General features: G+C 45.0%; 1 protein-coding gene across 1 annotated transcript; it reads right to left on the bottom strand.

Moving 5' to 3' along the window:
* Positions 1 to 550: 550 nt before the first annotated feature.
* Positions 551 to 16,942, bottom strand: LOC121837213 (cholesterol 7-desaturase nvd 1-like). The gene is made up of 6 exons (XM_042292775.1): positions 16,829 to 16,942; positions 15,987 to 16,110; positions 6,645 to 6,863; positions 4,437 to 4,545; positions 3,678 to 4,308; positions 551 to 715 (listed from the first exon to the last, which is right to left on the bottom strand). Exons 1-6 carry the CDS (start codon positions 16,940 to 16,942, stop codon positions 551 to 553), a joined length of 1,362 nt encoding a protein of 453 aa, XP_042148709.1.
* Between the last annotated feature and the right edge of the window lie 1,037 nt (positions 16,943 to 17,979).

The following is a 17,979-nucleotide window of genomic DNA, read 5'->3' on the forward strand; positions in this document are numbered from 1 at the left end:
GTCCACGTGACAAACAAAGCAAGATAAACAATGCTTTAACGCCAATTTTTTTTTGTTTTTTTTTTAGCGATGCTTTGTATTTACGTGATGAAGTAGGTTCATTTTGAGGTTTTGGGGATGCTATTAACAGCCCCTTTGGACAGCAGGGTCGTAGCGTCCTCGTGACTAAGTTTCCGGAAGGAGATACAAAATCGAAACACACGTTGCTTTTATCGCCGAAACTTTACAGCACAACTGAAGTTCAATGTTCATCCGCGTGATATGTAGGGTGTCAATGGAACAATATCTACGACGTTTTCCCAGTCCCCAAAAGTAATTTCACAGTTATTTTACAGAGTTTTACAAAACAAAGCAAAAACAAAACTACCTTGCACGTGTATTTTAGGACTATTTTCTGAAAACCAGAAACATAATGTACATCCTGTGTCGTCAAATTGCCGTACTCGGTCCCGTGTTCATTGGGTTGAATGATAGGCGAAAAAATACGGCCTTTCCCGCATTTTTTGGCCGACCTTCTCAGTTTTATTGCATACGAGCTTCACGATTCATTTTACCAGTCTACGGTCTTCTCTCTCACATCTCGCCACGTCGGACTCTTGCTGCTGTAGAACTGCGAGTACCACTTCCGGAAAGATTTAATGGTTGCGTCCTCCTTCACCAGAGCAGGATTTTTCAGGAAGGTCTTGTGATCCCATATGATGACGTCCCGACCGACCTGCGACAATATAATATTATAAAATAATATTATAATAATAATTTATAATAATATAAAATAATCCCTGAAGAAACGAAAAAAAAAAGAGGGTGTCCCTCTTGTTCTCTTTCTCCAGGGATCATTTTCGTCATTCTTGTCCAGCTCGCTCGCACCTTCGCATTTAATTGCATTTTAATCATAACCTTCAAAATGCAAGCCTTTCACCCTTGTTGGTGTTTGACTGGTGGCAGCTGATAAAATCTGTTTGCCCTATTGATATGAAACCCCTGGTTAGCTCAGTTGGTAGAGCGCTCCACTGGAAATGAAGAGGTTCCGGGTTCGATACCCGGACCAGACGGAGTTTTTCGGTCGCGCACCAGTCACTTACTTGTTTATGGAGATTTGTGCTTGTCCTTTGTCCTTCTTGTACCCCTTCTCCAGGGATTATTTTTGTCGTTCTAACTCGTTACGCAAAGAAAAAAATACAAAAGCTTCGCGCATGATTCAAGCTCTGCAGTTCATACAAGAGGAGGTTATCGGATGAAGAAACTATGACTTTGGCGATTTTAAACTTGCACGCTTGGTAAAATAACGGCATGCTTATCTAAAATTTACCCACACAGGTGTTTATTCACTTTACCACATAAAGTAGTAAATAGTAATGTAATGCTTCGCGAAAAGCAGGTGCTTTTTTTTCTGTGTTTTTTTAGGAGAATACGAGCATAGTTTATGGTCCTGATTCAATCAGGTGATATAGGTCTGAGGTCAAGACAGTAGGCACTAAAAAATACATTGCATTGCAACAATTCTATCTGCCGCGCGTCAAAAAAAAAAAAGTTGCAGCCTTTTTTAAATAAATATAGCTACTATTGCGGCAGGTAACTCAAATAAATAAACAATACAAAAGTATCTCGAGGGCCTTCTGTACAAGATCGTCAAACAACCGGACACTGTTCAGTAGGATCCAAATGATATTCGTATGCGAATTTTTTTTTTTCACTTCAGCACCACTGACTTGTAATAAATGGATAAGTTTCTGACCGACAGGTACTCTGGAATATTTTTAGGGTTTCCGAAGATATGACTGATAAGAGAGTGTAAAAGCAACTGTTCTTGTTGATCCAGTGAGGCGAGACAATAAGCTGCAGTGACTAAATTTCTCGACGTTCCAAGCTTTTCTACTAAATAATTTTTGCTACGGGGGTGGGGGGGGAATCTTCCTTCTCCTATACTTTTCTCCCCCCCCCCCCCCTTCCCCGTTTGTCATGAGCATGCCTGTCCCCGCTATAATATTGCTCTTGCGGCCAATCACACAACTACAAATATGGGAATCCTTTTCTATGATGGTCGCGATGCGCAATCTTTGCCTCTTCGCGTCATCGCAAGCGAGCGTTTTTGGGAGGGGATTACCCGTTTCCCTTGTCCCTCGCTATCTTCTTTGTCACATCCTAGTTGGGGAGGGCCTTTCCTCCTCCCTTGAAAAACCAGTCGACGCAATGGGCTGGTCCTCCCGCGCCCTAGCTGTCGAGAGAGGTGCTTGGTTGGAGCCAATTGACAAACTATGTCTGTGGTCGACCTCTCAAGACGATATGCGACTTCTTCGGCTTTCCGGTTGACGAGTAGCTCGGGGCTTATGACCCGACACTATCTCGGCCGCAGTATTTTGCGGAATCCTAGTTTCAATACACGAGGTCTGGATCTAGATTATCGTCTGGTATTGCGATACTTCTACTCGTTGTAGTCAGCGAACGAACTCAACGCGGCAACCGCTCTCCTGGCAGCGTGGCCGCGCGCTGACACTGCTCTCAGGGCATCGGACCTTCAATGGCTTAGCCCTGTGAGTAACTTAGTCCCCACATTATCTAAAATTAATTTCATTGTATGAATTTAGATTTGGCAAGTAATCCGCTACGAGTAACGAATCACTTGCATTCCGCTACTTTTTAAAGTTTACCATGTTACTTTTTGCGTGAGTAATTCGAAATGGGATTTCGTTACGAATATTTGTAACGGAAAACTTTAATTACACGTTACTTCAAAATAAATATGCACATAATACCAAAACTGGAGCAATATGACTGTGCGACCACCCGCTCGGCCAAAGCTTAAAATCGAGCACTCGCGCCCATTCCTTTTTCTCTACTGCATGCACTATACTCCGTTCATGTATAAGAAGACAGTGGGACCGAGCTACAGGCGCGAGAAAGCAGCTTTGAGAGGTTGCGCTCGCGGTTGAAAGGCCCGTTTCAAAAGGGGAGCTTTCGTAGATCGGTTCATTACCTCCGAATCTTCTAGCGGAGGTAGACGCTACTACTGAGCATGCGTACCGCTAACCTTGTCTGCAGAATTCCAGATATCCTTTCCGGTCGCAGTGAGCTAGAAGGATGGCGAGTGTGGTTGCAGCGTAAGCTGCCTTGTCAGCTTACACGTGAACGGGAGTGCTCTTACATTCTGTCTCTCAAATAAAATATTTTAATTTTACAACGACTACCACAATACGGGCGTATGAAAAATCGAAAGCAGTGTTGCTGAACATTTTTGAGAACATAAACATTGTTTCTAATGTTTTATTGAGAAGTGCATGGGAAAAGTAACATGAAAGTAATTTCAAACGTAACGAGTAAAGTAATTCGTTACTTTTCAGCGAAAAAAATTCGTAACGGTAATCCATTACATTTGAGGCTCGGTACTATTTTGTAATTCATATCCATTACATTTTTCAAGTAAGAGGTACAAGTATGCATCAGTTGAATAGTGGATCTTTGAGGATAGGGACGCTAATAGTTGGGGCCAAAGTGGTGGCAGTCAGTGAGACACCGAAAATATGTCACTTGATCCCAAGCTATATTTCTTTTGAGTAGGCAATGCTTCCGTATTTTTAAAAGATATCCACGAAACGTGTCACCAAGTGTTATTTGCACTGCTTCTTGCGTTTCCGACTAAATCGTGATTGCATCAACAAGACAGCTGTTACAGTCCTTACCATGGAGAAAGTACCACTTTCCATAAACCTCCGGATTGGCCACAGCAGGCTGCGATCGGCGTAGGTCTGGATGATGCCTCGGATATCACGGGGACCGTGGGGCGTGAACGAGAAGACGTAAAAAAGATTACCGAACGGACTGGAGGCTTGCGCGACGTTCAAGGCCGGTCCCAGTTGCCAAACCACAACGTGATATGTGACAACGTTCCAACCAAACAGTTTCACTCGCAGATCTGTGTTAACGCAAACTTTGACGCCGTGCTCAGACCATGTGATGTCATAGTCGAAAGTCATTACGCGACACGCCCACGAGTTGCCCGCAACGCGCTCGTACTCCTGAGGTCCTACAAACGGTGAAGCCTTGTGGATTTGTCTGAAGTGGTGGATGTCTGCTCCGTTTTCAGTAATGTCCTGCATGTAACCAAAGATTTGTTTCTCCCACAAGCCAGTTCGCCTCCACTGTCCACTTGTAATCTCCTGGTGCTCAGTCACGTCCCACGTTGGCTCTTTGCCATCTGCGTGGTACCATGCCAGAAGTAAGCCGTAGGCTTCCTTGGAGATCCACGTCTTAGCTTTCACGAATTCGGGATCTGTTGGAAAATCAAGAATTTGACAGAATATTAGAAGGTAACTTTAAAGGTTACTAAAAGATTAACTCAGTATTCAAGCGAGGTAGACGGCTTGGGAGGATATATTGAAACTAAATTGAATTAAACTCGTATTATCTCCTGTGGAGTAGGGGGCAGGGAAGAAAGTCACCGTGGCGTCTTGACAATGTCCCTGCCCCCGTAGAGTTCGCAGGATGGGGTAACGCAAACATTTAGCACATAAATCAAATCACAAATATAGATTACATAAAGATCAACATCTACTAATATTGAGAGTTCGAAAGTCATAATAAAAACACTGAAACGTGAACATAAAATAGACGCTAAATATACCTAAAAAGGTAAGTGCGGGAGACTCAGTTGCCGATTAAGAACGAATTTATTGAAAAATAATTCTGGTGTTATGGCATGTCCTGTTAGTTAGTTTAGTAAGACTGGAAAATGAAATAGTCTATAAAATTGAATGTTCTAACTTTCCGTGTGCCTTGTGTTGTACGGTGAAAAGTTTAATTTGAGTTTTTGTGCAAATCGAGTACATTTATGATTTTAGTTTCTATTGCCAATTTAAAAGCGTTAAAAGTTTGTGCATGTAAAGGTCATTTGTTTGTAGTAATGTGAAGTCTATCACAGAAGTGCTAACGTGGGTGTACCATTGGACACATGGCATTGTAGGTATGGCGCACTTTTGAACTAGAGTAAGCGTAAGTGTAAGACAACGCTTACATTTTGGGCGAGCATAAAGATAACCGTGTGACAGTAGAACTTCATTGCCCTATTTTTGTGGTAAAGATGGCTATGACGTTTGGTTTAGTAGTGAACAAGGTGTATGTTGTGTATTTCCAAAGATATATTTATGCCCCATATTTATTATCGTGAGAATTAGTGCCAAGGTAATGACTAATATGAAACATGAATATCAACTACTGCCTTATTTATAAACGCGGCTCCATAGAAGATACTCGCCTAACACGTACTCATGATGAAGATTCTCTCACCTGGTGAAGAGAGCTGACCAACTTTTTGTCGCACCCGCTCCAGTAAACAAATTTCCCGCAGTGTCTGCAGTCGTGGAAGCAGCACTCAAATTTAGAATGCTCTCTTTTTTAATGGTTCACCTTCACTCATTTTGTAGAAAATACAAAATAATATGTATTTCACCACCGTGTCTGACCACACAAATCGGATAAGAACACCATTACGAGGCTTTGCGCTTGGCTGAGTAGGCATGACCCCTCGAAAACAAATGAAGCTTCACAAAGTTAAAAGAAAACAAAAAACACGTGAGCACGTTTAGTCGCCAGGAATATGAACGTGTAAGATGTGCATATAGCAGATGTGTTTGCACACTCTACTGAATCGTAAATATTTATTTCTTCATTAAAAAAAATAATACTCTGATGGGAAAGAATGATGATAAAATAGCGGGAATTCCCTGGCGCGCCTAATAGAGCGCTGCTCGTGTTGAGCGGATCAATGATATGATAACGTTTATTGTGATTCTCAAGAAAGGTCGCAAATCATTGTAGTCAGCCTCAATGGGCGTTTGGTATCACAGCTGTAGATGAAAAAATTTGGCACAGGCACTTAAGACTGCTTACGTGTGGGAATGCGAAAGCATGATGCACGCATTCGGGAAATCTTTCGTCAGCCGGAACCGTGGAGCCGCCGTGGCGTCAGGAAAGCTTGCTCTTCTCGCACCCCGGGGTGCCGGCTTCGATTCCCACTCAGACCGAAATGGACAAAATTTTATTTCCAAAGCTATTAATTTACTTTGTTTACAGGAACCTAACTGAGACAATTTTCGCAGCGCAGTGGCAATTCAGGTGCCGTTTCGCTGCTGCAGAGAACGCCCATCCAATGGGAATTTAGTTGCTGTTTTCGCCGGCTTCACCGGCTTCGCTCAACAAGACAGTTAATGTTTTCGCAATAAGGATTAGCGAGTACAGTACAACCGCTAGCTTGGGGAGTTTAACACACACCACGCTCTAGTGATACATGACCGGAAGCCGGTACGATGCTCATCCAGAGCTCAACAGGCAGAAATGGGGATTGAACAAAGAATCCATGGGCTCTGCATAGTTTAGTTCCAGGAGCTAAGAACGGCGGAATGAAATATATATCTGCCAGAGCCAGGGCATAGCTTATTCCGGCTGAGGAAACAAAAGAAAGACTGAAAAGGGAAAAAAAGCGAGATAGACACAGACGGACCTACATAGATGCACCCGACTAAAACGTCTGCGTGTGTTTGCGGTGAATATATGTTCACCTAACTAGTTGGGGAAATGAAACTACAGTCCTACTGTTTGAATGGGTGCGAAAGAGAGAGAGCTCAAGGTATTGTGTCGTTGTAGACTTATACCTGGGCCCGCAAAAGGTATAAAATTCGTACGTTTACTAGCGTAAGGCACGTGCGTGCAAACACCGTCTTCTCCTCTGAACCTCCATCCGTGGAAAGGGCACTCGATGCAGTCTCCCACAACACGGCCCATCACGCCCAGGTTTGCCCCCAGGTGGGGACAGTAGGCGTCCATCACGTGGGCGACGCCATCTTGAGTTCGGAACGCAACCAGTTCTTCTCCTGCATTAAAGTCATACTATATAATTGAAGTAGTTATATTCAATTTGTAATCTATATGACCTTTCCGAAGCTGGTACAGGCACGGCCGCTCTGTTCTGATTCCCGAACCGCTGCAAACGACCTGCCGAGTTACTCTGTTTGCCGGGTGAAACAGAAGTGCTCGAGGTAGTCGCAGTGAGTAATTTAGAGAGTTTTAACGTGACGTCAATCCACCATTGTGTTGTTATATATCCCACGATGAACCCCATAGGCCTCGGTGCACTGCGTATCTGGTGGTGCCAGGTAAATCTTTCAATACGCTCGCCTCTGGCACGCGCCAATCAGCTCTAAACCTCAAAACGGTGGACACAATGACATCGATAAAAATACACCGTTGAGTATATTAGCGCTGAATATAAATGTTTCTAAATTACTCAAGCACGTAGGGCATGGTCGAGTGCATAGCTCCACACGCTGCACGTGCTGATGTGTGTAGTATCTGTTCTATAACAAAAACTAAAGAGAAATTACATTTTACTTGGGCGTTTATGAATGCCTTATTTTCGGCATTTCGTGGAATTTTTATAGAGAGAAGGTGAGTGCGAGAAGCGCGTGTGCCTACGTTGCCGGCAGCCTTCATGATGCATGTATATTATGATGGAAGGTATATTGGCGACGTTTGAGACCAAAAGCGTCGCTGTGGTCGGCCTTCTACAAAGTGACAGAAAGCTCACTGTGATTTCTTTAGTATGATGAATTTGAAACATCGTTGGTTTCGCCCCAAGCTGCAGTGCGAAATCTTGGTCCTAATTGCAAGCTAAAACATTTCACGCAACGCTTGTCAAAATATTAGGCGCTGAAGAAAGTCAGCAATCTGCGTTTAAGTCCTTATTTTGAACTTTTTTTGTTGACTGTCCTACCATCGAAAAGCACGACGAAAGAGCCCAAGTGTGATCAGATTTCGCCACCGCGCCGTCTCCTTCCCCACAATGAAGTTCGTCTGCTGTAGTCAGCGTCATGCATCCATTGATCTCGTTGAGGATTCCTGTGGACCGGTCTCCCTTCACGGACGGCCGTCATAACGGCCACGGGTTGGAACGCTCGGTGTCCGCCGTGAGCTTCGACCTATTTTGTGAACTTGTGAAGTGTAAGTAAGAGGGTCCCCTGTCTTGGGGGCTTTCCTCTTTCACTCTCTCCCGGGAAAAGGCCTTTTGTTCCCCCGCTCAGATGCGGCTCACGACCGACAGGCGAGGAGGTTTCGCTTCGTCTTTCCCCGCTTTCGGGAAAGAGACTCGTCCGGTGGCAGCAAAAGTGGTGGGACGTTCGTCGGCGACTCTTCCGATGCTTTCCCGCCCTCTGGCTCTCGGGGACCCCGCATCTGGCAGGTAAGGGCCTTTTTTTTACCATGCCGACGCTGGGGTTATTTTGAATGGGGACGTAGTAGTTCATTTGGAAAGTGTTTTAATAAATGCGCTTGGACTCTTCCCTCAAACACGGAACGTGTGTCTTCCCTTTTGCTATATCCGACAAAGTGAGACAAGTTAGTCGATCCTTGGCACCAATGAAGGTAATTTATCGAACTGACCCGCGGTAATAGAGCCCTAAACGCCGTCTATATTGCCGCGGAGATCCAGGGGGGGGGGGGGGGGGGGAAAGGGCTGGGGCTACTAGGTTTCACATCTCCTTAGAGACCCCCGCCGCTGTTGAGATAACCATTGGTTACTCTTCGCTACATCTGTTACTCGCTAACAAATCCCACAATCTCTATTGTAGAAAGCTGGATCGCGGATTGCGAGTAGAGAGCCTACATTACAGAAAGCTTTCCACTGCTCGATCAGGGTCACGTGCAGTGGCGTGGCCAGTATTTTATTTCGGGGGGGAGGGGGGGGGGGGTCCAATGGCATCAACCCCTTCCTCCCCCCCCCCCCTCCCCCCCGAATGCCGAAGCAGGATGAGCTCGGCGGTACAGACGCTCACGCAACGATTGGTGAGGCGTTGTTAAGATAAAACGGGCAAAGCTGCATTGTCATTTTTGAAAAAGGAGCAGGCTTCATTTACAGGAATATGGGCGTGGTGGCTCACTGCTCTACTGTGGTCGTAGTTACGGCCCACCAACTTTAAGCGGGTGGGGAGGGGCACTACCCAGAAAAAAAAAAAATTCTGCAAAAAAAGTTGACTTTGCAAAATGGCGTACTTCCTCCACCAACATCCAGGGAGTATTCCCAGAAAGTTTAATTAGACTACACTGCATTGTTAATTTTTTTATAAATTATTTTCTGTCCATTGGGGCAGGGTTTGGAGCACTTTGAACGCCTTTTTCTGCGTTCCACTTTTTCGTATAAATACCATTTTAGACAATCTATCGTTTGATAATAAAAATACAAGGAAGGCTAGTTCTTCCCTTTTCCTGACTCAAATTTATTAATAATTACGCCTATAACATTTTTTGTCACTTTACGGGTGTCTTTTATAAAAAAACAAATGTTGAGATTTTTTCAAAGACACAGAAGACCAAAAAAGTTGACCTACATTGCAGAAGAGAAACTTTATAGAAATAAATGAGTTTTTACAAAATACTTTTCATAGCCACATCCCCTAGACATTCTGCTAGATATCTAGCGAATAAAAAATCTTGAATATTGTGATAGTTTTCCGACGATAGAATAATTGAACAATGTAGGCGTGTTACTGATAGAAGTTGCTCTAATTTCCTTCCCATTTAACCGAGAGACCTGGAATTTTGTTACGTATCTTCAAACATGACCACCACCCTACCCTGTAAATTTCATTCATATTAAGCCAAGGGTTCAAAAGTTGTTCTCCCAGGGGGTGTGTACCCTTAAAAGCTTGCTCGCAGCACAAAGCTCCCCTCTCCGCTTTATGAGGTGGGCACTGCAATACCAACGCGTGAAGGCCAGATAAAACACAAGGATAGCTATAGAATAGACCAGTGTCTGCTCTGTTCCATGGGTGCCGCCAAGTTTGTTTATGCTGACACAAGGACACGGTAAAGGGGGAGGGGACCGGGGGGGGGGGGGGGGGGCTGCACTTTTTGAGGGAATCCTTTTTTTTTTTTAGAACTCTTCGAACATATCGTAGTGCAAGAACGTCAGAAAGGCATAGTCACGAAGCTCCAAGAACGACACCAATATCAACAGTACTTTAAAGAGCAAAAACCTTGTTCTATGCGCAGCCCCTCTCTTCAGAAGAGTCTGCGCTTGAGATTATTATTTCACAATTTAAGAGCTGGGGGCTAGAATTTCGGACACTGGTCTATAGGCAACCTGCAATGCTGTTTGATTTGGCGCTATCTTGCGACTGAAGCGACAAAAATGAGTTATACCTGGCAGTGGCAGCTGCATTCTTCAAACGTGAGCTATTACTCTGATGGCGCCGCTATAGCCTAGTGTCTGAAGCAAGAAATAATGGGTAGGTCAGGAAGCCGTGATCGCATAACATGTAGGTACAGTGGAAGCCGCGGCCTGGCGGGCCAATCGGAACGTGAATACGTATCACCGGAGTGTGCTTTTACTGCCAAGAAGTGTCAGGCTTTTCGCAGCATCACGCTCCAATATGTGTGCGCTGCACTCGTATACGTAGCGGATATCGAAGCCGTCGGCACGCATATAGGGGGCTTATTGTTCACCCTTCGCCAAATTACACCGAGGCAATGTATGACCTTCGGCTCTCACTCTACCGGCGCCGCCTGGCTGTTACCGGCAGGTTATACTGTCACAAAAAATTAATCAGCAGCAAAGAAAGAAAAAAGAGATCTCGACGCTGAAAAATTAGTGCAACCGTCCTCGCACAAACACTAGGGGCCCATATATAGGGGGAGGGTAATTCTGAGCAATCACAAAACCAGAATCTATTATCTATTAAAGGTTTAACAAATTCTTGCGAAAGAACATGATGCCGAAGGAAAGATAGTCTTAGTTTTGCTATAGGCCGCTTTATCTTACAGCGTGGTCCAAAGGCAGCAGCGGTATATCCTCTGGGCGATGAAAAGTCGTCAGTCCGAACTCGTCGTTCCGTCCCTTGGAGAAATGACATCACACACCACAAACAAACACGCAAACCTCAAGCTGAACGTGGAAACGAACTTTAATACCTTTGCGCCTATGCGTAGTGAAAATATGAAGGCTCTCCAAGAGTTTCTGATGTCCCGTGCAACGAAAAGATTGATCGAACAACGATGCATCGGATGCCACCTCGACATGCAAAGCAGAAAGCAAGACGGACTCCATCGCATCCATGAGCGACCATCAAGACGGGCGTCTCGATTGAGAGAAATATCACGAAGTGAGGGAAACTTCGCCGAAAATAGGGAAATTTTCGGCGTCCAATGAAAGAGGGAGAAACATGAAACGCCCGTCATGGGTCTGTGCTACAGGCGGTCGCCCTCTGTCCGGAGGCTCTATTCCCAAACGTCTATCGTCTCCTCAAGATCCTAGCGACTCTGCGCGTAACAACGGCAGAAGCTGAGCGCCCGTTCTCTTCACTACAACGGTTAAAAACATATCTGAGAGTGTCCACTTCCAATGAGCGACTGCTCGGTCTAGTGCTTTTGTATAGTCACCGCGACATTAAAGTTCAAGCGGTGGTCATCCTGGATAATCTCTGCCGTGAAGGAAGGCGGCAGCATCATATTATGTAGGCGTCCGGCATAAATGAAATGATCAAGACAGCCTGTAAATTGCTTTTTGAAATTTGAAATAACTAGTTAGTTACTTTTTTATCCGCGGTAATTTCTAGCCGAAAGCACGTAATTCTGATCACTACACAAGGTTTGCGTGAGCGCAGCGCCATGCCATTGCTTACGGTGCAATTGTTCTTACAGTTCATTTATTATTCCTTACATCACTGGCATTGTTTTATATTATCACCATGTGCGTTTTATTATATCAACTTTAGTTTGATTTAACTATGTATTTCAGTGAGGATAGTTTGTTATACTTTGCCTTGAAATTGTCATCCTTGACCCCACAAATGTTTCGGAATATCCGTTCTCTATACAGGGTGATTCAACGAGAGGCCAGGCTCTCGACCGCAAAATTCTGTTTCTTAACCTATCGCGCTACGACTTTGTGCAGCGTTGCCCACAGATGGTACATTTTTTTGTAATATTTGCAAAGAGCGAACTTACCTGAGGAAAAAGTAAAGAAAGAAAAAGGCTCAACTCCTATGGAAACGCAGCGAAGCCACCGGCCTTCAAACAACACGGCGCCGTTTCGCACGGGAGACAAGAGATGGCGTAAGCGATCGCGACGCCAACTGCTGCCAACGAACGAGCATACGACGCCGAGAGCCGCCGTCTTTAACAGACAAGGAACTGCAGTTCCTTGTTGTTACCGGGCCTGTTTTTTGTTTCTGCGACTGTCGACGCCTGCCGAACGCGCGCCGCTTTTGAGTCGAAAAGATTGTCTGCTAAAGACGCCGGCTCTCGGCGCCGTATGCTCGTTCGTTGGAGGCGTTTGTTGCACTATCTCTTGTCTTCCGTGCGAAACGGCGCCGTGTTGTTTGAAGACCGGTGGCGTCGCTGAGTTTCCATAGGAGCTAAGCCTTTTTCTTTCTTTACTTTTTTCGCAGGTACGTTCGCTCGTTGCAAATTTTACAAAAAAAAACAAAAAAACATGCACCATCTGTAGCAACGCTGCACAAAGTCGTAGCGCGATAGGTTAAGAAACCGAATTTTGCGGTCGACTTAAAGAGCCTGGCCTCTCCTTGAATCACCCAGTATATCTCAGGTCAAGTTCAGCATCCCATCAAATAGGCATGAATGAAGAAAAATTGACTATTTTATTTATTTCAGCATTTTCTACCCCAGAAACATTTTTCCCGAAAGCATATAAGTTAGAGATAGTCCACGCTCCACCTATGCTCCGTGCCCTGTGAAAGACCGGCTGCGTGAGCAGGGTAGCGAGCGGGCCCACCCCGGGGGGGGGGGGGGGGGGGGGGGGGGGGGGGTGCAGCTTGAGCATCTTGGGGGGGGGGGGGGGGGAAGGGGTTTAACCACCCAACCCCCCCCCCCCCTTCTTGCCTACGCCACTGGCCACGTGACTATGGTCTTCGTTTGCGTTTGCAATGCAAGCTCCGTCGAGGAGCCGAACGCGTTGTTCGTCTGCGGGTGTCTCCACCTTACCACCTGCTTTCCTCCATGCCGCGCGGAAACGCAGCGCATGCGCACTTGTGACCAATCTCCGTCGCAGCCTCCTGCCATCAAATGTCCAACGTTCTCCATGACTTTAAAGGGACCCGGTCTACAAACTAGGTTCTGCAATAGGGAGCCCGACGGTGGCAACAACGCCGGCCATTGCTTGACATCAGGCAATACAGGCAAGTTTATGGGAGGAATTACTAAAAATAAACTTTTTGAAGCTTGTTCTGAGCGTCTCGTAAATAAATATGTATGGTATTTTGCCGAAATACTAAGACACAACATAATACAATTGAGATAAATCTCACTTTTTTATGTTTATCCCTAGGGTTCAAGCACTTTCTGGTGTCAGGCAATTTCCGCTGGTGGCGCCCCCAACCCAAGTCAAAGTCCAACCTCGATCCGCGATCCAGCCTACTACAAAGGATCAGTGGCGTTGCTGGACGGCACCGTGGAAACGACTCGCATTTATTTATGGAGGAACGCGTGAACGCAGCGTCTGAAGCCAGCAATGGCAGACGTCATGTTCCGAATATCGTCTAACAACGTGAACGCTGCAACGCTGTCCGAAGTCGGACGCTCCGTTGTGAAAGTCAACGTTGAGAACGGAAAGCGGTCGCCTGGCAGACCGTTGGCGGACCGCGTTGGTAGCAGACACAATATGAAAGATGGCGCGGCTGTAGCTGGCTTCAGACGCTGCGTTTGCGTGCGGTGACCATAGTAGACGAATTTTGTTGTGTGGAAGGGAGCGGTGGCGTCGGGGATACCAGATGCGTACTTGCGCTCTTTTTCCGTAAGTCTTAATGGGCGGAACGTGAACAGATATTGTTCTAAATAAGAACCTAACGCAGATGGCTCGTTTTTTACTGCGCTCACTATTTTGACGACCTTTACGCGAAAAGCTTGTTGTTTTGTCCATCGGAAGATTCTTTTTTTCCGCTGGAACATGGGACTAAATTATTAAACTGGCATAAATTGGACATAACATAAACCCAGACACTGCAAGATAAAAGAAAAAAACGGCACAATCATTCAAAGGTATTTCACAGCTGAAAATTTTATTTAAACGAAAAAATACTTATATAGACACCGCGACAAAAACAACAACATAAAGTAAGGAACGAAACACCCTCTTTAAAAAATGGATATCCAAACTTAGTGACACTGTCCTTGATGTTTTACAAACTTTGATGAATAATGATAATTTGGATAATAATAATTTTCTTCATTTTATTCAGTTGTTTATAAAGATGGTTCAATTTCTTCGTCTCGTTTTTTTTTTTTTTTTTTGCTGTGTTATTTAACATTTTTAGGAAGACAAAATATAAGCTCTGTTTAATTAAATCTTTCTGCATTTGTATCGAGGTTCCTATCTGGGATGTTATGACTAGGAGTGAGCGTTTGGCCAATCGTGGAAGGCCGATCACAGCGACGCGCTCGGTCGCGCCTGTCGCCCGCAGCGGTCACAGTGACTGGCGGAAAATGAGTGGGAGTGGCGCGAGGCCCGATCCACGCAAAATAATTACTCGTGGCCGCTGATGCACTCCTCCAGCAACGAGCTAAGGAAAATCCGGTGGATCGCTGTTTTTATACTTCTTCTGATAAAGCGGCAGGCCGTACCGAAGCGGCATGGATCAAGAGGCTGTAGCCAAAATAGAGTCATGACGCACAACATTAAAATATGCGACAACTATACCACCAGAAATGTATTATTTTTAATATAGTATATATACAAAACTAGTTCTGTGGTAAGCTCTTTGTTTTCGTTTAAAACATTTAATTTAATTTCGGGACCCTAGGATCGGACCCTTTACCTAGGTCACCATGTCTCAAAGTGCCGGTGACGTAATCAGCCATCCATTAGCCCATTGTTCATATAATCCATTTCACCTAAGATATATACCGCCATGAAGGCTGGAAATCTGAGCTAATAGTTTTGACCGTTGCTACAGATGCGCTAAATTTCCTGCATGTCTGCCAGGTGCGACCTCGAGCAAGGAACTTGCACTTGTAGATTTCCCTGTGGTACATAAATAGGAGGTGAAACGGAGTATAGTGATTCGGTATATCTTCAACGCGAGGAAGTGTGCGTCCAGGCACCGGGGAACGGTGATATACCAGGTTCATAGGTTCCATACTTATGCAGTACTCACAGAGATTGCATGAACCACGCACTGATGCTCTTCTGACATGAATATTCAAGGGCGCAACGTCGCCAAGAAAACTCCCTCGAGTTCGAGTGTTCTTGTTGTTTTTTTTTTTACATGCATATAAACGCCTATTTAGTTCTTTGCTATCGAGCAGCGAATCATTTAGCTAGCAGCATAGTCCAGCCTGTATTATTTCTGATTTTTTGAATAGATCGTGTAAACCCCTAGTCTAGCTCATGCTGTCACGCGCACCTTTTTTCCTGTCACATATTAAATTAGAAGTTAATAATGCCCTAATGGAGACTAAAAATCTCGAATGACCTACGACATTGTGTCGTTCTTGTAAATCATGCACGAAAAATAAACAACGTGGGAACACACCTTCATAGACACGTCATGACGAATTCTCACAGGAGCCACAGGAGAACGCAATCCTGATGACTGATCGTACAATCGTCGAAGTAGGCGAGTAACGCTGTTGCCGCTAGCATTATAGGACGACTCCAACCCTAGACAGCCAAAGTTCTCGTCAACTCGCCGCAGGCGGGAGATCTACAGTATCCCTATGCTCCTGTGCCACCGCCATGATCGCTGCGTTTCGCTGCATACCGCAGTGAAAACTTAAAAAGATCCGAGAAACGAAGGGACGAAAGAGAGACATGGTAAACGCGCCACTCAAGAACACGTTCTAGGAATCGTAGTCGCACTGAAGTTGCTATACTCGAGAAAATGGTTGTCAAGAGGTAGCTTGTCAGTGGTCTCTGGTCTGATCAAAAACAAAAGATAGCAAAATAAATTTTACGGAATCTATATTTTTCTTTGTGCAAACTCACTCACCCAAAACATTTAGGGACTTCACTTTGTTGATTATCAGCTCGGACGAGAGGAGAAGCGGGATCCAGCCGTTTGGAAAAACGGGCTGCGTTTCGTCGCGAATGTATCGTTGCAACACTGGCCTATTCTGAAAGAACAAACTCATTTAAGCAAAACGGGCAAAGGGTGAACTATAATGCACATCAAAGAAGAAACATAAAATTGCGTGGCTCTCTTTCCGCAGTTAAGACTCACGAGTATCAATCCTTCGTGTCTAGCTGTGATTAGGACCGGCGAAATTCCGGAGAGAATTTACGGTCACAGAATCACGAGACGCGCCGTGGAAACCCCAAGTCAGCGGCCAATTCAATTAACAAAAATCTCGGTGCATGTCAGCAGTTCAAACAGTGCACTCAAGAAACAAACTACACAAGAACAAAAACTTTCCGGGAAATGTGACGAATCCTAAGCACTTAACACACGAATTACCAATTAACCGGGTTGACGCATCTTCCGAGCGAACTGGGAAGTTTTCAAAAGCATTGGTAACATAAACTAATATAGTTATCATAAAATAAAATGTTTCTGAATTGTGTCAGAACAAATACTTTGTTCGACGGAGGGAAAGGCATATTCAGCAATAAAATTTATAATATAAATTTTATTGTATTTTTGGGGGAATCAAGTTTCCCTTAATAAATGCGACAACGCTAGTTGTGATACGTAGTACCTAGGATTTCTGGTGATCACTCATGTGACCTTCCCACTAAGCCAATGATTAGTTATTAAGAGCATAATTAGTCCTTTATGGTGCGCTACGGCCCCCGTAATGATGAGCATTAGCTGATGCTGACGTCTGGGCTTACCTTTTTCTGCGTCTTAGAAGAGTCTCTCTTGGAGTAGGTCCACAAAATCCAAACAAAAGTCGCTACGAGACATCCGTAGATAAAAAACTGAGACTTCAAGAGTGCGTCGTTCATCTTGAGGAAAGTCGAAATGAGACTAGGACACCCTTAGACGCTGCTCTGCTCTAATACACGCAATGGTACCTATTGGGCAAGTCTCGGAGATGTCCAGTTTCACTAGACAGATTTCACATCTCCGTTTGCCAATGTCAGAAATTCCTCTGTCAGGCGTCAGCACCTACGTGACATGAAAGCCCGTACCTGTTAATACAGCAAAAAACGTGTTTAACTTGTTGCCCTGCACCCTCTTTCCCTCGCATCCTCCCCTTGGTTCCTGTCGTAGCACAATTCGTTAAAAAAAAGGCGACTTGTGTAAACGATAGGTATGTGCTTACACAAGATATGGATCTTCAGGTCTGCCTCTATAGCTTCTCTATAGTAAAACGTGAGCGGAAAACAAAAAACAACAAAAAAAATGACCGCATCTCGACGTCGTGAATGATGTTGATTGGGGGCGAAGCTCTGGTGGTGCTTGTCAGCGTAAACGCTGAGCCGCAACATGCCGAACCTATCGTTCGTTTTCATCCATATCAGAACTATAATGTGTGGTATGGAACGTGGTTATATACGCATTTGAGCATTTGACCGCAGGGCCCTCTCGTCTATAAACGTTGAGCCAATGCATGCAACGTTTAACGCGATTATATACACATTTGACCGCAGCGCCCTCTCATATATAGACGTTGAGCGGCAACGTGCGACGTTATCTCAGAGGCCCCCCCCCTACTTGTCCCGCAGTCGTGGCCGAGTGGTTAAGGCGATGGACTAGATATCCATGGGGGTCTCCCCGCAGAGGTTCGCATCCTGTCGACTGCGCAAACATTTTTTTTTCAATTTTTTTTTTGCCCTACATGAGCACGTGAGCACGTGCTCATGCGCTCGTGAGCACGTGAACTCACGATCACGATCATGAGCACCAGCAATATCGATGTGAGCACGGACGCCGGACGAACAAAGCTAGACCCTAAGTAGCTTCACCCCTAAAAAGCTATGAGGCGTGCAATAACAGCGCTCTAATTTAGTCGGTAGAACTTTAGGTAAGTCGAGACCAT

The sequence above is a fragment of the Ixodes scapularis genome, unplaced genomic scaffold (genome assembly GCF_016920785.2).
Source record: "Ixodes scapularis isolate PalLabHiFi unplaced genomic scaffold, ASM1692078v2 PGA_scaffold3__209_contigs__length_174095766, whole genome shotgun sequence".
In the NCBI taxonomy this organism is placed as follows: domain Eukaryota; kingdom Metazoa; phylum Arthropoda; class Arachnida; order Ixodida; family Ixodidae; genus Ixodes; species Ixodes scapularis.

Bases quoted from the DNA above. Each gene is read 5' to 3' on its own strand.
- LOC121837213 (XM_042292775.1), bottom strand. From the start codon at position 16,942: ATGAACGACGCACTCTTGAAGTCTCAGTTTTTTATCTACGGATGTCTC. The intron at 4,546-6,644 runs GTATAAGTCTAC...CAATATTAGTAG, and splicing joins TATACCTTTTGCGGGCCCAG to ATGTTGATCTTTATGTAATC. The intron at 716-3,677 runs GTAAGGACTGTA...ATATTGTCGCAG, and splicing joins AAAGTGGTACTTTCTCCATG to GTCGGTCGGGACGTCATCAT.